Source organism: Apiospora kogelbergensis, assembly GCF_038363985.1.
Source record: "Apiospora kogelbergensis strain CBS 113332 chromosome Unknown utg000001l_segment0_segment0, whole genome shotgun sequence".
NCBI lineage: Eukaryota > Fungi > Ascomycota > Sordariomycetes > Amphisphaeriales > Apiosporaceae > Apiospora > Apiospora kogelbergensis.
This window is the reverse complement of record NW_027117418.1, coordinates 2016481-2037161: the sequence shown is the minus strand read 5'-3', so window position 1 is coordinate 2037161 and position 20681 is coordinate 2016481. Positions and strand designations below refer to the sequence as shown.

The 20681-nt window shown below is 52.9% G+C and overlaps 7 protein-coding genes across 7 annotated transcripts; 3 read left to right on the top strand and 4 right to left on the bottom strand.

The window, feature by feature from the left end:
* Positions 1-5448: 5448 nt before the first annotated feature.
* Positions 5449-9521, bottom strand: PG998_000643 (metal resistance protein YCF1; the record flags this gene model as incomplete). The annotated part of the gene is made up of 4 exons (XM_066867461.1): positions 5449-5774; positions 5815-6138; positions 6292-9430; positions 9486-9521. 4 exons carry the CDS (start codon positions 9519-9521, stop codon positions 5449-5451), a joined length of 3825 nt encoding a protein of 1274 aa, XP_066735876.1.
* A 23-nt stretch (positions 9522-9544) lies between these two features.
* PG998_000642 (uncharacterized protein) lies at positions 9545-10689 on the bottom strand (the record flags this gene model as incomplete). The annotated part of the gene is made up of 2 exons (XM_066867460.1): positions 9545-10291; positions 10372-10689. 2 exons carry the CDS (start codon positions 10687-10689, stop codon positions 9545-9547), a joined length of 1065 nt encoding a protein of 354 aa, XP_066735875.1.
* Positions 10690-11191: 502 nt separating this feature from the next.
* PG998_000641 (uncharacterized protein) lies at positions 11192-11623 on the top strand (the record flags this gene model as incomplete). Its single annotated transcript, XM_066867459.1, has 1 exon — positions 11192-11623. The coding sequence occupies one exon, from the start codon at positions 11192-11194 to the stop codon at positions 11621-11623; it is 432 nt and encodes a 143-aa protein (XP_066735874.1).
* A 451-nt stretch (positions 11624-12074) lies between these two features.
* Positions 12075-12690, bottom strand: PG998_000640 (uncharacterized protein; the record flags this gene model as incomplete). The annotated part of the gene is made up of 2 exons (XM_066867458.1): positions 12075-12251; positions 12328-12690. 2 exons carry the CDS (start codon positions 12688-12690, stop codon positions 12075-12077), a joined length of 540 nt encoding a protein of 179 aa, XP_066735873.1.
* Positions 12691-13241: 551 nt separating this feature from the next.
* Positions 13242-16170, top strand: PG998_000639 (Cullin family protein; the record flags this gene model as incomplete). Its single annotated transcript, XM_066867457.1, has 4 exons — positions 13242-13246; positions 13515-14821; positions 14865-16029; positions 16113-16170. 4 exons carry the CDS (start codon positions 13242-13244, stop codon positions 16168-16170), a joined length of 2535 nt encoding a protein of 844 aa, XP_066735872.1.
* An 848-nt stretch (positions 16171-17018) lies between these two features.
* On the top strand, positions 17019-17721 carry PG998_000638 (uncharacterized protein; the record flags this gene model as incomplete). Its single annotated transcript, XM_066867456.1, has 2 exons — positions 17019-17266; positions 17373-17721. 2 exons carry the CDS (start codon positions 17019-17021, stop codon positions 17719-17721), a joined length of 597 nt encoding a protein of 198 aa, XP_066735871.1.
* Positions 17722-18564: 843 nt separating this feature from the next.
* On the bottom strand, positions 18565-20506 carry PG998_000637 (cytochrome P450 4A21; the record flags this gene model as incomplete). The annotated part of the gene is made up of 7 exons (XM_066867455.1): positions 18565-18742; positions 18806-19138; positions 19285-19528; positions 19587-19725; positions 19855-19998; positions 20067-20097; positions 20178-20506. The coding sequence occupies 7 exons, from the start codon at positions 20504-20506 to the stop codon at positions 18565-18567; spliced, it is 1398 nt and encodes a 465-aa protein (XP_066735870.1).
* Between the last annotated feature and the right edge of the window lie 175 nt (positions 20507-20681).

Below are 20681 nucleotides of genomic sequence, written 5' to 3'. Positions count from 1 at the left end.
CCGCCCAAGATGGTCGGCCTCTGCCTGGCGATGCAAGTGTGACAGCGGTGCAACCGACTTTGATGCAGCTTTCAAGACCATCAATTTCGTGTGGCGATGCTGAAAGCAGCTGCATCCAAGCCCAGCTTACATGGCCTTGTATCGACTCCACAAAGAGCATGTTAGGTAGCACGCATGTCCTGCTGCCCATGAAGCTGTCGTGAAAATGCCTGGGTCACAATGCATCAGTCTACTTATCTTGGCGTCGAAGATGAAAACCTCGTTGATGCATGGATAGCCCAACGCCTGTAAGCAAAGACTTCGATCTAAGCCGCAGAGGTGTCTCTGATCTAGCTACCACCCCTGGGTAGCAACTGCCGATACTTGGGCTGGTTGGTTTTTCTTATCCCCACCCGCCAGATACATACAATTGATCTGGCTTGCCTTGGCCGGAGCCTGCTCCTGACTCACGCATGTCCACCAGAGTGGGATTACGGCCTGACACAGCCTAGCCGGTATATCTTGTGATCAATCAGGAGGGCCTTCCAAATGCCTTGATTGATAAGGCCGATATCTTGGTCATCGCCCGCCGTCCGTCGCCGGTAAGACCTGCTGCCTGTGGGTTGGGGTTGGGACAACAATGGGCCCTCGAAACTCGTGAGAGGCATGTTACAATGTCTACTCCATATATCTATATCTATACTCCAACCCGAAACCCAGGTTCCCGCTTCCATATGGTTGTCCAGATCAGCTGACATGCAGGCGTTCGGGGGCCGTGTTCTGGCGCCGTAGCGGACACTGCGGATATTGCTCCGAGCTATCCAAAGTGTGTGATTGGCCAACGGGCTCCGCAACCCTGATCTCCCGCCGCAACCATCGCTCCAAGAGTGGGATAGGTGACAAGCGGCTCGGTATGGCTAACTCAGTACATACGTCAAAAGTACCCGCCTACTGCCCCTCCCGAAGCTGTTAAATAAACCGGGTCCTCGTGGGTGGAAGCTCTCGCCCATCAAGATGGCCTCGTTGCGTCTTGGTCTGAAGAAATGTCCCCTCTGGCCCCTCCGGCCCTCCCTGCCCGGCAAGGGTTGCTGCCACTGGGCTATTTCATGCAGACATCTCGGAGCTTGAGCCCAATTTCGTTAACATATTTTCGGATATCCAGGGGAAAACACTTCTTGCCATTCGTCGCGTCCCACTTCCAATCCTACTGCGCTCATTCGGGGGTGATATTTCAATGGCGAGGCAACCTCAATTAGGTTAAAGTTCTCGCCTGCACGCAATGCTTTGCAGTATGACAGGTCGTTGGCAGGTAGATCTTGGTTTCATCGATACCAATCCAACCTTACCCAGACCGTCGATCTCCGGATTCAGGTCGGCGACCTCCCCAAAACACCCGCGGTGGATCGCAGCCCCAATGCAAATATGCTTGAAGAACATGCCTCTGCGAAGTTGAGGCAGGGTAAGCAGCGATGAAGCAGATCTCCACCAGTGCGATTCCCCATCGTTGTGCTTCAGGCAAGGCGTCGAAAATACGAGGACTTCTTTGCAGCCTATTACACCACGAGACGCTGTACGAAGTAAGTATAAGCCAACTCACTGTTGGAGCGCAGTAGAGGAAGGGAAGGGCTCAAGTGGATAAATGGGTGCCAACGGCGTGTTCTCCACACCGACGGGCTTCACAACCCCTCCAGCCTCTGTCACGATGCCCAAGGACAGCATCCAGGTGGTGGATGAAAACCACTGACTCAGGTCCATCGAACACGCCACCGCCTCTACGAAGGATTAACCGAAGGGCAACGAGCTGCACGTACCGCTTTCTTTTTCAGCGGGTACAGCAGGTTATCTGTTCCGGCTGGTGGAGGCTCGCTTCACATTGGCGAAAAACACACTTGCCAGTATAATGTATAGGCAAAAGAAAGTGTTGGGCGCCCCGTCCCATGTTCATGTATGTCCAAAAATTTCGTCATTGTGTCGTCGTCGAGACTCTTCGCTTACCTGAAGCCACTGCGCTTCCAGCGTTTACGCTGGCCACGTTTGTTGCGTGCTGTGGCGAGCCACTTACTGAGCCAGGTGGCTAATCATCACCATGGTACTAGGTCTGTTGGAGATAGGATTACCTAATTAGCAAAGATTCAGGGGTTGCTACAGGGAGGCAGCAAGACTTGCCCGGCTCCTGGACCTGCCGATCAGTGAGGGCAACATTCGGCAACAGTAACCGTATACTGGCTAGGGAGTCGAACATCGGACACGTACACTCATGCCTCTATAATCGATGCTCCTATAGCCCTCGCTTACTCGGATTGCAACGATCATGATCTTCCGCGTGAGAACGGTAACATATCCTAGTGTATGGTGCATGCCTTCGGAGGATCCCCCGTGCCTTGCCGCGGGGCTTGCTTCTAAAGGCATCTGGTTACTTCCTTGTTACACAAAGGAGACTCGGCAGTGTCAGGAAGAGCGCCCGGTAGCCTGTCATACAGCAGGTGCCCACTCCACCCTTCTTTTCTCTCTTTGATGAACCGCCGACGAGGGTCTCGGGACCATTGCCCAGTCAGAGGGGCCAGTGGCGAAGACTGTCAGCGAGTTGAAGGCCAGGCCCTGGAAAGGGGTGGGAAAGCTTAGCTCTCCATGGTGCCAAATTCCTGGACGACCGGAACCGACGCCGTTCAGCTTAGCAATGGTCGACCATGCATTTAATACCAAGGATCATCTTCGTATTGCATGTAGGCCTGCAGCAACCAAGATGTAAGCTCATTTAGATGTGCGACGCCTAGCTTCGGTTGCTCACCCATGCTTTTACATGGATCTTGGTCTGAGCACTGGAGATGCTTGACGTAAGCGGGCCTTTTCTTGACGTCTCTACATGCAGTGCCACTTTCCTTGGCGTCTCTCGAACCAGGTTCTATCCTCAACCTCCGGATCTCCAGAGCGCGTGAAACCACAACCATGATGTGCATACGCTACGCACATGACCGTTCAACATGGCGTGAAACAGGATTCACTGTGTCGGCCGAGTCTTCAAGAAAACCCAAGTTGAGCTCCGCCGTGTATGGCCACTTTCGGCTCATCTGGTGCTCGGGATCCTCTTGCGGCCGGCCTCTGAGGTTGCCGGGCATATCAAATGCAATGCATCCATTGGAGCCAACGAACTAGCCTCGATGCATTTTCTTTTCCTGGCCTTGAAGAACGAGGTGTGGCCGGTATGCAAGCTGGGAAGCCCCGGGCCGCTCCACGAAGAAGACGGCACGATGATATGTATGCCCGCTATTTGGCGGTGATGGGTTTAAGCTGTAGGGTCGAGCTTTTGTCTCTGGCGGACAAGATGACTGCCAAGACGTGTCTATGTCCGGTCCGGTCTGGTGATGCCAATCATCTGCGTCGGAAGCAAACCGACGGCAGGTCACGCTCTGTAACGCACATGTGGAATGGAGAATCTGGATGATCTCCTCGACGATTTCTCCACCTCATGCAGACATGGCACCCAGGATGCATATCACTCACTAGGCAAGTGGCAAGCGGGCAAGCAACCAAGTCCGTACATTCGCTGCCTGTCGTCTCCATTCTTATCCGAACCACTTCTGGGGGACCGTTTATTCTCTCAAGCATTACCACATATAGAAAGAAGGGCCCGTCCCCGAGGTGGAATATCCTGGTAGGTATGCACCTTGTGTTGCGCATACGAGAATCCCCAAAGTCTGACGTTCTGCCATGTCCATTCCATACCCACCGTCCTTCCCGAACGGGAAATCCCATATCCACCAAAAAGGTAGATGGAGTTTCTCTTTTCGGGTGCTAGCCACGAACGAACGCACCATGCTCTGACATGTAGATGAGGGGCCGCCGAGATGTCGACTAGTATTCCGTACTTACCTGCATGTGTACGAACTTGACTAATGCATATGCACATAGGCAGTCGAGATTGCACTCTGACACACGCAGTTGTCGGGATCACTCAAAACTCAACCCCTCTAAGTGGGAATAGGGTCAATAGACTTTACCTCAGCTGCTGCAAGGCAAGCCAAGGTGGAACAATCTACGAATCTACGGGGGCAGGAGGACCATGCTGCACTGCATATGCAGCATGTACGCTGTCAAAAAAGTCCCGGGTCTTCATCTCGGCATATACACGACTATAGCACAGATACGAGAAAGGAGGGGACGCTGGAAACCGATGTCACGGGGCAGAATGCAACAACTTCGTAGTTCGTAGTTCAAGCCCTTGAGGATTTGCAGCCGCACTGGCTACTGGGCGTGGAAGAATCCGGGCGTGGAATCGGGGCGGCAGAAGAAAAAAGAAATCTCCCCCAAAAGAAAGAACAGGATGCAAAGAACGAACGATCTCGTTGCTGGCGCCATCACCAGCGCCATGGTCTGTTGGCTTCCCGTCCCTCCCACCCACACTCGCTTGGTGCATGCGGTCACCAAGGAAGCGACCCCCTTCCCAAACAGGAGGATGCTGCATTCCAACATATGTAGAAGCAGAAACATGCATTACATATGTGTGTATCGCTCTCCCGTCCCTGGCTCGCTCCCTCGTGCCTCTCGCAGCCTATTACCAAACAGCCGGATTCTTTCTTCCTGCTGTCTCGCCAAGCGAAGCAAGACACACCTGCTTGCCAGCACATCTTTCGTATGCATGCGCACAACGTCCCCGAACCCTCTTTCTCTCGGAGCTGGTGTTTGCTGTCTGTCTCTCCTCTTCACACCCTCTCTCGACGAACGCACTCACGGCACGTGCAGCATGTGCTCCCATTGAGCTCTAATCGACCCAAGCGATATAATAGATAGAAAGGGTGTGTCTGATGGGGAGATGGGATGCGAGGAGAAAGGGGTGGCGGCGGTACTCAGCTTCCACTTCGCAAAAGTATTCTTAATCTAATACACGACCATCACACCGCGATAAGCGAGGGCTCTAGAATCGATCGCTATCGTTTTGCGCGCATATGCATATAATCTAAAGCGACCAGATATTTATAACTGCCTCTGCATGGCTTGGCCATTCTTCCACCCACCCACCATACCCAACAACGCTGTCCGTTCATCTCGCTTTTCGAAGCTGCCGCCATTCTGTCCTTCCTTCATACACGGACAAACTGGTCGTCATATGTAGATCCCTGTCGATCCATGTCTAAGTCTGAACAAAAAGACCGTTGACGTTCTCTCCCTACCACAGCAAAATCGTCGCATCGACTTTGACGGCGATAGAGTTTGTGTGGCGCATGTTCAGATCAACAGGGACCATGACGCGACGCGCTACTGTATACCTGATTTAGGAGGTCCTGCAGCGTGAGTGTGTGGCCGTTTTTTTTTGTTTTTTTGTTTTCGTTTTGCAATTACTACCATATAATTTGTTTTTCTTCTCTTTCTGCAGATTTATGTCTGGGCAAACCACGCGGGCTGGCGGCTGCGTGCCCCCGGGCTGCCCGCGTGCATGTCTCGGATGCATGTGGGCGAGACTTTCTCGGTTACTTATTCTGTATCAAGACCAGCCTGCTTCACCAATCCGTAGAAGGCCCCCTTGCGCTTGATAAGCTCCTGCGGCGAGTCAAATTCGATGACCTCACCCTTGTCGAGAACCACGACTCGGTCGCTGTCAAGAATAGTGTTAATACGATGCGCGACCGTGATGATGGTTCGGTGGGCGAAGAGCGGCGACCGCAGGGTCGTCTGCAGCATGGCATCTGTCTCAACGTCCACGGCGGCCGTCGCCTCATCCAGCACAAGAATGTTGGATGGCGTTAGCATCGCACGAGCGAGCGACACCAATTGACGCTGTCCCTGCGAGAGGTTGGAACCTGTAAGATAAGAAACGGTGGTTAGTGGTACACTCTAGACTGTATTGCAAATAGGGTCCAATAGTGCTGCCGCCCAACGCATGTGTCGGCCAGAATTCAAATAGCACTACACGAGAAGGCTTGGCCTGAAGCAGAAAGGTGGTGTCGTCATTGCTCATACGAGGTCCAACGTTGCCAGATTCGATGCTCACTGCAGAAGCCCGCTCGCAATGGATGATGCAGATAACCGAGAAGAGTAACACAAGCTGGACATTGATGGAAAGAACGTTGAAGACGAATTGGCTGTAAGACTTACCTCCTTCAGTGATTTTAGCCTCCAGGCCTCCTTCCATTGATGACACATGGTCCTTGAGTCGTGCATGATCTGCCAGCGACAATTTGCATTAGCGATAATTCCGGGAGGGGTGGTTGCGGAATCTGAGTGGCTGCAAGGAAATTTACGCGAGGACATGTGCTGTTCCCGTCCTGCGGTGCAATCAATCATTCAATAGGCGGGTAAGCATCGCGTAGCACTCACCTAGTACACTCCAAAGTTCTGTGTCATCATGAACATGACCAGGGTCCAGGTTGTCTCGGACAGTGCCTTCGAAAAGAGCGGCGTCTTGTGGAATGATGGCCAGCCGGCGTCGGAGATCGAGCAGTCCGATCTTGGACGTATCGAGCTCGTCGATACTAATATGCCCCGAGTCTGCTTCGATGAGTCGGAAGAGCGCCAGCGTCAGTGACGACTTGCCAGCACCGGTACGACCAACTACACCGATCTTCTCATGCGACTTGATGTCAAGTTTGATGTTCTTGAGCACCAGGTCCAGGCCTTCACGGTAGCGAGTGCTGTAGTTGTGAAACTTGACTGCTCCGTCGGCCGGCCATGCCACCGGCGCGCGGTTACGGGGGATAATCTCAGGAGCCTCACTCGGAAGACGGGCGTATTCGAGCACACGTTCCACAGATACAATGTTAGTCTCCACCTCAACTGTCTGACGCACGATCCAGTTGAGCGATGTTGTAATCTGGAGGGCATACGACATGGCCAAACCCACCATGCCCGCTGTCGGACCACTATGGGATTCGCGACCGTTGGTGACGGCAATGATGGCGAGACCCGCCGAAGCAAGAATGATGACTGCACCAATGAACTCCAAACGTACGGCCAACCACCGATTCGCACTTATTGAAGGGAAGTAAGCCTTGAGGTTGGTGTCAATACGCCATTCGTTCTCGAGCTCGAATCTGTCCTGTTGTCGGTACGCCCGAATGGTGCTGATGCCGCCGAGCGACTCCTGGAAATGGGCGTAGATGGGACTTCTGCTAACGCTGTCCACCCGCTTGAGTTCTCGCGATGTCCTCAAATAGTATCGTTGGATCCAGTAATACATCATACCCAAGGGGATGATAAAAGCAACAAAAGCCGGTGTGCCGACAGAAATCAAGGCCAAGGTGAAGGCGGACTTGGCGCCGTTGACAAATAGCATGTTGAATGTGCGAGCCAGGACTTCGTCGAGCCGGTAGATGTCGCTTGAGAAACGGTTCAGAATCCTGCCAGCCGGGGTCGTGTCAAAGAAAGACATGGGGGATCGGAAGATGGCAGTAGCCATTCTTTCGTGCAGTTTCCGCGAGGCCTCGATGGAGCAGAAGATCCAGAGGATCAAGGTCTGAATCACAGTCAAAGCCGCAGAGCCGATGCCGAATGCAAAGTAGATGCCAAGGTATTTGCCGACATCCGGGTTGGCCCCAGCATCAGTATTGTGCTCTGTCCAGTTCTTGAGCCATATGCTTCCGCCAATTTGCGCACTCTGGGCCGCAACCAAAGCGAACAAGTAGATGGCCACTGCAACCAAGTTGCTCGTTCTTGCGTACTCAAGATACACATCCCATTTGACCTTGCCTTGCTCCAAGTGTTCTTTGGTTTGTCTCGTCTTGCTGCTTGGGTCCTCCTCGTCGCTGAGTTTTCCACGAGGCCCATTAAAGCTCGCAGCGCTGGCACGACGCAAGGTTGACATGCTTCCAGTACGCCTTTTTACAGCCGAAGTCCCACCACCAGGCTTGATAGGGGCAAGTTCGGGTACGTTCTCCTGTGCCTCCTCGGCCTCTTCCTTGTCGATGGCGGACTCATCAACATATGTAGAGCTTCCGCTGCCTGACGAACGTTCCGGGCTATGGGTCTGAGATGAAGGGCCCGATTCTTGGCCCAGGGTTTTGATCAAGTCAGCGATACCACCTTTCATGGCCATGAGCTGACGGAAGGTGCCCTTCTCCGCGACCTCTCCGTCCTTAAGCTGCACAATGTAATCGGCGTCGGTGAGAACAGCAATGGCATTAGTTGCCAGAATCCTGCACTTCGAGGCGAGAAGACCATTTGGTCCCAAAACGTTTTCAATGATGTGCCTGCCCACATGTGAATCAACTGCAGACAGACAGTCGTCGAGGAGATAGATATCAGCTCTGGCATAGACCGCACGAGCAAGTGCCACGCGGGCCTTTTGGCCACCGCTCAAAGAAATTCCACGTTCTCCGACAACCGTCTCATCTCCGTCAGGGAGCTGAGTGAAATCATCAAGCAGCGCACATGCTTTAACCGTTTTTTCGTAGAAGATTGAGTCATAACGATGACCGAAAATAATGTTCTCCTTGACAGTGGCGTTCATGATCCAGGGCTGCTGGGCAACATATGCGATATTGCCATGTACTTCCACACGACCCTTTTCCTTCCAGAGATCGCCCAAGATGCTCTGAAGGAATGAGGACTTGCCTTGACCCACTCTACCAACAATGCAAGTGAGTTCACCTTTGTGTGCAGTGAAGAAGATATCCCGCAGGACGCTCTTGCTCTCGTGTCGGTTCCAAGAGAATGTGCCATCCCGGATTACCACGGACTCCTCGCCACGCTCCTCGGCTGCAGGGGAGTAAGCAATGGCATCTGGCTGCACTTCTTCGGCAGCGAGGAATTCTGTCAAGCGCCCGACAGCCACTGAGGCTTCGATAATGGACGTGATCACCATAGGCAAAACGGCCAGTGGGAAGGTCAGAAGGTTGAAGAGAGTCAGGGCTGGGAAGACGATGTCTGTGGTCAACGGTGTGCTTTGGGTTAAAACGAAGACGGCGAAGGTCGAGCATGACACCAAGAACGGGGTGCTAGACCAGGTGAAGTTGGCAAAAGCCTGACCAGCACCGATCTTGCGGAGGTTCTTGAGTTCTAAGTCGTTTCGGACATAGTTAAGCTTGTTCATGAAGGCAGTGCTCCAGGCGTACAACTTGATACTCTTCATGTTGTTGATAATCTCGGCAATCAGGCGGCTTCTGGAGTCCTTGTTCTTCATCTGCTGCTTTTGTAGAGTCTTCATATATTTAGCAATGAAGCCATTGATCGGAATCATGATGATCATAACTCCGATTCCTGCAAGCATGGACCAGCCCACAAGCTGGTATAGTGAGACCATGCAGAGGATGATTTGGAATGGCGCGGACCAAACTTGCTGCGCAAATTGAGTGAGATCTTGCAGACGCTGGGCATCCACAGCCATGTAATTGACGATGTCGCCCGTTGTCTTGGTGGCCCGACCTTCGTTGGATAATCTCAGGGACTTCTTGTAAATTGCAGTAGCTAGGCCAGACTTGATACGCATACCCGTAACAAATGCAAGTTGAAAGTATTGATGCTGATAGGAGTTAGCTAGGGCCTGGACACAAGAAGCTTTCGCAGGCAAAACTTACAATCATGCTGGTCTGCATGACGGCAACGCCGAACATGGCAAGCGCAATAGCTACACCTCTCACGACAGGTTGCGGTTCGTTTCAGGCTTGTATGAATTCACGAATGAAATCAGGAGACGCAAAAGCTGCGGCTGGGAGAAGGCTGATAAGTCGTTGAACACCTTAAAGACTGTTGCCAGCGTGTAGGGACCGCCATAGGCCTTGTATAAAGCCAGCCATAGCGAGGGCTTCTTCCGGTGCTGTAACTCGTACTGCCATGCCTTCTCGAAGTTGTCACCAGTGCTTGCTGACTTGTCGTTAGGCTGAAGTCTCCAGAGGTCGTCCTGGGTAAGAAACTGTTTGTAGCCATACTTCATCATTGGTGTCATCCAAGAGAACGTGAGCCGGGAGAAGATGGTCGCGTATTCGGCGGGACACTCTTCGCCCTCGTCATCGACCAATGCCTCGTATGCGCTCGCTCTCTTAGGCCAGAGCCACTCAAATAAGAAGGCCGCGAGAGAGAGTCCCACTCCGACAGTGAAAGTCACGAAGTAGACAATATTGGAATCGTACACTTGCTGCGAAACGAGGGAACGCAGCTTTACGGCATATGCGAGCAGCAGGAACAGCCAGAAGAACAGAACCACGCCATTGGCGTTCCTAGCTCGAGCATGTTCAACCCATTGTACTGTGAAGACGATACAAAGTGACGCGAGCGTCAAAAACGTAGTCCACACCCTTATGTCTCCGAACCATATACCGGGAAAGTTGATGATTTGTATAGCGAGCTGGGCGATGGCATTGGCGATTACGAGAATTAATATGCTCTGGGGGGACATACAAGTTAGTATCGGATCATAAGGGGTCGGTGTGCATGCGCCGAGTCAATGGGGTATTGAGCGCGTACCTGTTTAGTCCAGAAATGCCAGTCTTTGGCCAAGTCGACTGCCTTGGACTTCCTGAGCAGGTACCAGAGGGCTAGGGGTCCGCACACGAGACCAAAGACAGCAACGGATAGGACCCAGACATCGATGAAGCATGGGGTGAAGTCAAATCGAAAGGGGCTCATAGGACCCCAGCCCTCCTCGTTACCGCATAGCGGCTGCTTGAATTCCTGTGTCGCGCTGAGGTAGCCGGACCCGAGCTGTTGCAGCGGCCGGTATCCGGTAAAGGAGCCGGTCGAGTGTAGGACCTGTTGCGACTGGTCGCCGTCGTCGAAGCGCATGGCCAAGGTTAGGTAGTAGAGGCGGCGACAGGGCTCATAATAGAAAAGACGACGAGGAAGTCGGGATGGCGCAATTGGGGAGTGGCTTGACGCAACCGTTGGTTGTATAGCAACCCTTCCTTGTGATATGTGAGGAAAAAGTGCTGGGTGGTAGGCAAGGTGTGGGTGGTGGTAGGACGTCCTTCCAATCGCGTTGGGAGATTTCCTAAGGTTTCCTAAAGCCCGGGGGATGGGATGGTAAAACTGGTCAATGAGAGCGTCAGATTTGAGAATTGATATGTAAGCTATTTTTCCCGCCTCACTGATGGATGGAACCTACGCACTACGCTGGCTCTAACACCGGCTAGCTGCTTCTTCCGGCTTCTCGGAATTAGTAATGCACTTCGCGCTGTCATCCAGGCTTCAACTTTTCTCACGCGTCTGTTCGGATTTTAGTGCGATCGAGAGCTCACTCCACTTGCCGGGGTCGTATTCATTCAAACGTAGGGAAAGCTATGTATCCATGACAGCACCAACTCGACCTAGCGAACATCTCGTCGCGGCGGTCAATGGGGACGCAGCCCGGCAGCCCGCTATCGGACCCATAGTAACACAGGAGACCCTGGACTTCCAGCGTTCCTATGCAACCACTGTACTCCTGCAAATGCCCCCGATGGACCGAACAAAATACCATATCATCTACCGCGTCCGTAGTATCCAAGTTCAGCGACAGAGTCCCGACGGTCAGGTTAAGCTCACGTCTGCCTTTTGTCAGGGCGACGATCACCCAGCCCAGTCTCATCCTGATGGTTCGGAAGGGCACAAAGCTGGGGTTAGAGTTCCGTCATACGTAATTGGAGCGGCCGTCTTTGCGAACACCGTCGCGCCAGCCAGTGAGAGGCAGCGCGCTCCCGACATGGATTTGGTGGGGCGTCGGGTCTCCGCTGAGGGCTAAGGAGAGCTGCAACTTTATTCTAGGCGGGCCAGCGTTCCTCGGGCGCGGGGCAATCCTGCGCAACCAGTTCCAGTAGTGTGCACGTTGAGCTGAATCCTGCAGGAGAGAATCCACGATGCCCCTAACGATGGAACGGATGGAGGTCGGGCGGTGAAGAAACACACGTATGTATCAAGTATGGCACATGCTGAGGCATTTACTATTAGTATCTAGACGGCTCCGGGCCCTGCACTGCCGGTCGAGAGGATGCAAGTCAATGACCGGGCGGCGACATCCTCCGTCTCAGCTGCCAGCTATCATCCCGGAGACATGACTAGAGCAATATTGCTCAAAGACACTTTGGACAATTTGTAATTAACTACATGCATTTCAGAAAATCGTGGTATGTCTGATCTTCCAACCATTGTGTGAGAAACCCCCGAGGATGTTGCAGTGTTCTTTAGTCCCAAATCTACTTGTCCCCAACGGCCACGAAAACAGCCAAAAACGCAGCATAGCCCGCCGTGGCGATGAAGACGCTTGCTTCGTCCGAGGTGCTGCTCAAAGCGAGCGTGGCCCCAAATAGCAAGATGGCCACGGAAGAGGTGATGAGACACTTGGTCATTGATCGGTCGATACTCATGACGACCTAAGGAGGTATCATCAGACCGATCACACACGCGAGCTATGTGTATCTCTCCGGGGGGTATCAAGCCATTGCTTACCATAGGCACAATCACAAAAACACCCCCGATAAGGGCCGTTAAGAGACGTCTCGGGAACTCCTGTCTTCGACGCTTCTCTTCCATGCGAAGCTCGTGCTCTAGCTCTGCCTCTGTTGCATCACTTCTGGCAGTCGAGTTGGTGGATTGCTTGGTGAATTGAAGTACTGGCGAGACAACGACGTCGCTTGATGGGGTCCGCTTCTTGTTCAAGGCGGTCTTGGTTGCTTTCCCAGTTGCTTTAAGAGGAAAAGGCGATATGAAGAATGCTCGTTGAACACGAACACTATGCATTACTGGCCACGAGCGGCTGGTAGAACCGTTGATCGGACCGGGCACTGGTTCGGGAAGCCCCTCGGTCGGCATGTCTCTGTTCTCTTCTTTCATTTGGTCTGGTAGATTAGGCATCGAGATGCTTTCGTGAATCGAGCCATTTTCCATCCTGCTTTGGTCGTTGTGTGTTATCTGAACGAAAGTGATGCGGGCCAGAGTCTGTTCGTCTTCGACCTGACATTTGCTGTCAGCGTTGCGAAATTCCAAACATAGCCAACCCTCTCTGGGATGTAGCAGTTTCTACATAGTTTATTGGTTTATTCCAGAGACAGTCATGTAAAGCGTTGCCTACTTGACGAAGCGGAAGGCGTTACTCGAACAGTATGTGCGGTTCTACTTCCCCTTTCCATTGATTACTGCACCATCTATGATACTTAGATGCTCCCGTACTCCGGTACAGCAGCCATACTACGGATCGAGCCTTTCAATCAAAACAGAGTGATGGAAGAGCGAATTCAAGTTTTTGCAATCACATCCGTTGGTGTTAATGTAGTTGTGTTGTGAGATGAGAACCAGAAGAGTGCCAATGCGAAGGACGCGAACTGTGCTCTTTACGCGGTACCTTCGGACTTAACAAGGCCAAAATGGCGTAACTCCCGCGTCTCTCTAGCAATTGATTAGTGATTAGATCATCGATCTTTATCATCCGCAACCTCAGCCGAAGACCTGGAGAGCTTCAATCAATCCGCACAGGGAAGTAATGCATTTTTGAGGAGCGCCTGACGACCCATGACGACTTCGCGAACCTTGTAACGTGCCCAATTACGTGACTTCCCGGATTGCCCTTTGTTCACACCGACATTCATGTAACACGTCGTTGCATGATCCATTTTGAGGGTCAATGCCGCCACTACCAGACCACTCCTCCAGCTCGCCACTGCACGGATTGTCGAATGGTTTCAGGTCGCAGAATCACACCTCCAACAAACCTCCCCCGGAGCGGTTCCTGCCTACAAGCGACGACAGTCCGACACCCGCGGATCCGAACAAGACGCCAAGCGCGCCCGGCAAGGCAACCCCACTACTGCCCCGACGGCGACCGAATCCCAGAGGATGAGCAAGCTACTGGGCAAACGCCCGGAGATCGTCGACCTGACGAAGCCGCGCTCCGCCCTCCGGCCCCAGGACGGCGTCCGCAAGCTCGTCATCAAGAACCTGCGCACCGTCTCCCGCGCCAACGACCTCGAGGAGTACTACCGCAAGACGTGGGGCGAGCTCGACGCCGCCGTCCGGGCCGTTTTCGCCCAACGGCAGCCGCAGCAGCCCTACGCGAAACTGTACCGAGGCGTCGAGGACATCTGCCGCTATGGCAATGACGAAGCTCAGAAGCTCTACGAGTTCCTGCGTGGGCATTGCGAGAACTATCTCAACGGGCCCCTAGCCGAGTCGATCAGAGCGGGCGCTGGCTCTTCCAACGTGGAAGCGCTGCGAAGTGTACACAAGCATTGGGTGATATGGAACCATCAATCGGCCACAATCCGCTCGACCTTTAGCTACCTCGATAGGTCGTTTCTCTTGAGCTCGAAAGAGCTTCCTCAGCTCAACGACATGGCAATTACCCTGTTTAGAAGAATGGTATTTGTCAACTCGAAGATTGGGCCCATGGTCTTGCACGGTATGTGTGAGTTGGTGGATTTGGACCGAAGAGGAGACCAGAGTTTCGATGCTGCTCTACTAAAGGCCTCTGTCCTCATGCTGAATGTCCTCAACATTTACGGCAAGTCGTTCGAGCCGCGCTTCTTGGAGACTTCGGAAAGTTACTTCACAGAATTTGCCGAGGAGCGAAGCACTGCATCCCTGAAGTCGTACATCCTCGAGTGTCAACAGCTACTTGACGCCGAACACCACCGATGTATTGCCTATAACTTCGACAGCACGACCAAGAGGCAGCTGGAGAACAAGGCCCGTGGGATTCTCATTGAGAACTACTCTGAGAAGCTCTTGGACAGTGGCAGCGTCGGGAAGCTCATTTATGACAATGCGGTCGAAAGCATGAGAGCATTATACGATCTCCTGCGCCTTTCGGGCATCCAGAAAAGCTTAAAGGAGCCCTGGGAAGACTACATCAAGAACACGGGGTCCTCTATTGTCAATGACACTTTGCGCGGGGATGAGATGGTAGTGCGACTACTTGAATTCCGGAGAGCGCTGGATGTCATGATCCGTGATGCGTTCTGGCAAGACGATGACTTTACATACGGGCTGAGGGGAGGCCTTTGGCGGCTTCATCAACGACAAGAAGATTTTGTCTTCCTGGAAGACTGGCACATCCAAGGTCGGCGAGATGATCGCCAAGTATATCGATATGCTTCTACGCGGCGGTCTCAAGACCATCCCCAAATCACTCTTATCGGACAACAAGGATCGCGCTGAAGCCGAGCGGAGTGGACTGGCAAGCACCGGCGATGAAGACGCAGAGCTCGATAGACAGCTGGATTCAGCGTTAGAGCTGTTTAGATTCATTGAGGGCAAAGACGTCTTCGAGGCCTTCTACAAGCAAGATTTGGCGCGGCGCCTCTTGATGGGTCGCAGTGCGAGCGCCGACGCTGAGAGGAGCATGCTCACCAAGCTTAAAAGCGAGTGCGGCTCAAGTTTCACCCACAACCTCGAGCAGATGTTCAAGGACCAAGAGCTGGCACGCGATGAGATGGCTTCGTACAAGTCGTGGTTCGAGAATACCGGACGGGATAAGAGTAGCGTTGACCTCACCGTCAGTATCCTGTCTGCATCAGCTTGGCCAACCTATCCCGATACACAACTTCGTCTACCCGACGAGGCCGCGAAACAGATAGAAACCTTTGAGAAGTATTATATCGGAAAGCACACAGGCAGACGTCTCACATGGAAGCACTCTTTGGCGCACTGTGTTGTCAAGGCACGGTTCAACAAAGGCCCCAAAGAGCTACTTGTCAGCGCCTACCAGGCTGTGGTGCTGGAGTTATTTAACCAGATCGAGGGCAAGCCTGATGAGGTTCTGTCATTTTCCCAAATAGCCGAAGCGACGGGGCTAAACGAACAAGACCTGAAGCGGACACTCCAGTCCCTGGCCTGCGGTAAGGCCCGAGTGCTTACGAAGCATCCCAAGAGCCGGGACGTGAGCGATACGGACACGTTCACGGTGAACAAGGGTTTCGTAGACCCCAAGTACCGCGTCAAGATCAACCAGGTCCAGCTGAAGGAGACTAAGGAAGAGAACCAGGACACGCACAAGCGCGTGGCCGCCGACCGGCAGTTCGAGACCCAGGCCGCAATTGTCCGGATCATGAAGAGCCGCAAGACGATGACGCACGCTAATCTCGTGGCCGAGGTTATCAACCAGACTAAGAGCAGGGGCGCGGTGGACACGACCGAGATCAAGAAGAATATCGAGAAGTATGTTCTGGTGTTTGACGATGCTCTCCCTTTTTCACATTTGACTCTATATCGTATTACAATGGCTAATATGGCGACGACAGGCTCATCGAGAAGGATTATCTCGAGAGAGAAGGCGGCGCTTATACCTACTTGGCTTAATAGAGCATTGGAAGCGAAGCATGGCTTTCAGTTCATGAGGAATCCTTGTGTAGACCAACAACAACAAAGAACTCACTGAATTACGTTCCTTCGGCAGCAGCACAACGCTCAGTTTGCCCCATACAGGCGCGAATTCGTTTGTCGCCTTTGATTGTATTCAATATTTGTATGCAAGACGCCGAGGACAACCGATGAATATAACCTCCGGGTCAGATAGTCAGCCTGTGGATATCGCCTTAATGGTCTGGGATCAGGTGTTTATGCTAGGCATATAGCAATTATGAAGGATGAGCATCGATCGAGTGCCGATCTGATTAACAAGCGAAGTGGAGTGCCACATCTGATATCTCCACCCAATATATGCCACCAAGCCACTTACTTACCATGGTACTCCGTACGGTGAGGGAAGATCCGAGGTCTCGGAGCATTTGGCGCGGCTATGAAGTCATGAATTCTGTTGATGCCTAAACTATCTAATTGATTTCTCCAACCTTCTCTGCTTCGTTCACCCGTTGCCGCCCATCCCCTTTGCCCGTTCCATATTGATGAAGGATGAGCGTGCTATGATTTCACATCGACGTCAAAGACTCGTGCCTCCAGAGGGGCGGAAGTGGGAGGGAAGAAGGATTCTGATGATGTCGTAATATCAGAAGGCCAGAAGAAAGTATGGATATATCTCTGGGAACATAGATAAAAGGTCGGTCGACTCTCATAGCTCTCAATAAGAATAGAAGCCAAGACAATCTAGTCAATCCTCGTTACACCAAATAACGACTTTCCATCAACAACATAATACCACTTCGTAAATCCTCCTTCCATATATCAACACACACAAATCCACATCGGAAATGGTTCCCGCCGAGACACAGCAGCACTGGCGCAGCGTGGCCGAGCAGGCGGAGCGTGACCTCAACACGTACGAGGCCAAGACGGGCCGAGGCAAGACAGGTGTCAACGACGAGGCCGGCGTGGACACGCGCGTCGAGAATAAGTTCCCCGGCGCCGAGGTCCGGTACGACGAGGACCTGAGCACGAACCGGGGCTACAACAAGCGCATCCCGCCCGATGAGGGTGGTGAGCTGGATGCCCGTGGCCGGTAAGCTATTTCCCCTTCTCTGTTACCACTCTTTCCCCTACGTTCAATAGTCGTGACGTTTCAGTATCCGGGAGAAAGACTCGAAGCTTACTTGATCACTACTCAGTCAAACGAGAGGCGAGCACTTCGAAGGTGTCGGCGGTCCCGAACACAAATATGAGGGTCAACAGCGAGATATAGGCGGCTACAATAACGCGAACGAGGTCGGCTCGGGCTCCAAGTCGAAGTCGGATACGCACCTGCAAGAGGGCCGCGCTGGCGACGCCCTCTCGGAGGGTAGGGCCGCGGCGGAAAGCAATATGGCAAGCGAGAGCCATCTACGCACCAAGGGGCAGTTCAAGGGGTCGGACTACTACACGCCCGAGTCGGTGCCTGACTCCATCTCGGCCGAGGGAAATCTTGCGCCGGGCAGCGTGACGCAGGCGTCGCGCGAGTCGGAGGGATATCAAGGCTAGTTGGTTATGTAAATGAAGTCGAACACGTTCTCATTCCCATCCGAGTTTTGATGAGCCTGGATCCAACCTGCTCCTTCCCACTCTTCGACTTGACCAGGCATCATGACGAGCCCCGGGAGTTGAGTACGGCGATGATAGCGAAGGAAGCTGAGGAATATATCAAGTCCATAGCTTCAATCTGCGCCGGCTTCCCGGAGTGAGTATCAATAAGGTGGAAGCCAGGAGGTATGCCTTTCGTTTCATCAAGTTAGTTTCTAATGTAAAAAAAAACTAAGAGACGTATTACATTAAACGATGAAGCAAAGACTAGGAATAGCTCACGTTTTCTTTCCGTCGTCTGAGCACCGCCCATGCATTGGACCCCGTGGTGCTCTTCGCAGAACCGAAGCCAGCCTTTCAGAGTAGATATATCGAAATAGGGCACGTGTCCATCTTCTATATTGGACAGCGTACCGTCGTACGTGTGATAATTTCGAAGACGGATTGTTATCTCAGGATAATAGCCCCGTTCTTGATGTCGATGGGCAAAACACGCACCGCGAGTCTAGAAGGCAGGATAGACGTCGCCCTCGAATGGCCTATTGAACAGTATAATGTGGCTTTGAACGATACACTCACTTGTGCATATTTTTCGGGCATAGTGGTCTGCGTTTGTTGCATCCTGCTGACAGGTTCCGGGCAAATCAAGACCAAGCGTAACGTTAGAGCGATCATCGAATTGGTTCGTGCAAGCAGAGGAATTTCGCAATCTAGCTCATGAGAGTTGGAACGTTACCACATATTTGGCATGAGTCCGAAAGACTTAATATAGAGTATTCAGTAGATAGTGTGAGCAGTTGTTTCCTATAACGACTCTTCAAGCGGAGCAAGTATCATCCAACATTTCTGACCCCTGGGCTGCGAAGAAATCAGCTGATCCGACATCTCCATATCCCCGTCCGTCATCACCGCCTCGTCAGGTCTAGTCGAGTACCGGGAGTACACATCGATCAACAGGGTCTTCATTTCCGCCAGCGCCAGACTAGTTTTCCATGATAAGTTACCTACACACCAGCAGGACAAGGCGGGGTGAGCGAGCACTTACTGTTTCCCTATACAGCCCCTCCCACCGCTGGCGAAGGCGAAGAACAGCCGCTTCCGGTCCAGGTCCCCAGCCTCTTCAAGCCAACGCTCAGGATGGAACCTCTCGGGCTCCGGGAACACGCGCTGGTCGATGCGGTGCGTCGAGTACGCCTGGCAACTGACGATGGTGCCCCCCGGGGATATAGTAGCTGTCGATGGTGCGGCCGCCTGCTGGGACGTACCGCGGCAGTGACATGGGAATGGCGGGGAAGCAGCGCAGTCCTTCCATGACCAAGGCGTCCAGGTACGGCAGCTTGTCGAAGGGCGTGTCGGGGTCAGCCGAGCGGATTTCTTCCTGGAGTCGTTTCTGGATATGCAATGACCTGGGTTGAGACATCTCCCACATCAGGAAGCAAAGAGCGTCTAAGCGAGTTAGTATTCAATTAGCAAGGACTTCCACTGGAGACACCAGTCTAATTGGCTGTGAAGAATGCCCCTCACCTCCAGTCGTATCTATACCAGCAGCCATATGGTCGGTGCATTCCGCAGCCATGTCTAGTTGCTCCAAATCGTAGGTCTTGTCCTGCATCCGGTGAAGCAGAGTGAAAGCGAGGGGGGTCCGACTTCGAGGTAGCGGATAGGACAAGATTATCTGCCAAAGGAGTCTCTCGAGGCTTTGAGAAGAGCGCTAGAACGTTCTTCACTAACCCGTGAAGTGCAGGGTTGTAGTAAGAGAACAATCGGTCTGTCGCGGGCGAGTCAGCGCACGCCCAAAGCCCCGAAAACAGCTGGAGACAACATACTCTGGAGACTATCGTCGAAAGCGACCTGCCGCATGATTTTCTCGTCTTCCTCATCCCGAAGCGAATCCGAGCCATACGGGTGGAAGAGATGGTGGCTAACACAGTCAAAAGCATAGTCATGAAGACCTGAGACCAGATGCTGTCAGTAGAAATACTGTATAGGTGATTATTGCGGGAAACCCATGTATTACGTACAGATCTGGTTAAGGGGTTAGAAGGTCAGCTTTGCTATCATTGACAATAGAAAGGGGTGCTGATGATGACTTACAAAGAGGTCGATACTGCCACCCAGTGACTTGGAACATCGATCGACGAACCTCTTGGATCGTTCTCTGATCCCCTCTAAGGACGCAGACCGCATCACGTTGGTGTTCGCGTAGCGATCCGCCAAAACTCGCTTTCTCTTGGCATGCTGTGTTTGTGTGTGTACGGTCATTAAGGGGCACCTTTGTAACACCACGATCTTGCCCCATTACTCACATCTTGCTTATTCCGGGTGCTGAACATAGTCCTACAGACGGATAGATGGACCCTAATCAGTTCCAAATTGTCCCCTCAAGTCCGATTCCACACCCGCCGAAAGCCACTCACCTCCTTCCGTAGACCTGGAACAAGTCGTAAAACTCGGTCTTGTCGTAGCCGCTCCCGCCGGAGCCGTAGACCTCCTTGACGCCCTCGGCGGACGCGAAGACGACCTCGTTCGGCGCGACCCGTACCACGGGGCCGTAGCGCAGGTGCAGCCGGTGGACGTAGCGGGTCCGTCCGGCGCGGAACTCGTGCCATTTCAGGATCCACGACGTGAAGAGCGACGACCATGGGCCCGGGACCTTGCGCAGAGGAGACGTCAGGCACACCCATATGTAGGACGCTGCGAGGGCAAGGAGGACGCAGCCCGTTAGGGTAGGGCTGAAGAGCATCATCTTGTGTGATCCCGTGTGTTGGTTCTTGGGATTCCAAGTAGACATGTGTTTGTTAGTAGGAGGAGAATCGAAGAACGTCGGAGCAGGTCGCCTAAGTACTGTTCGACGCAATTGGCATATCCTGGCTATCGGGCCACGAGGTGTCACCCTCGGCCGAAGCCGGGGGCAGTCATGT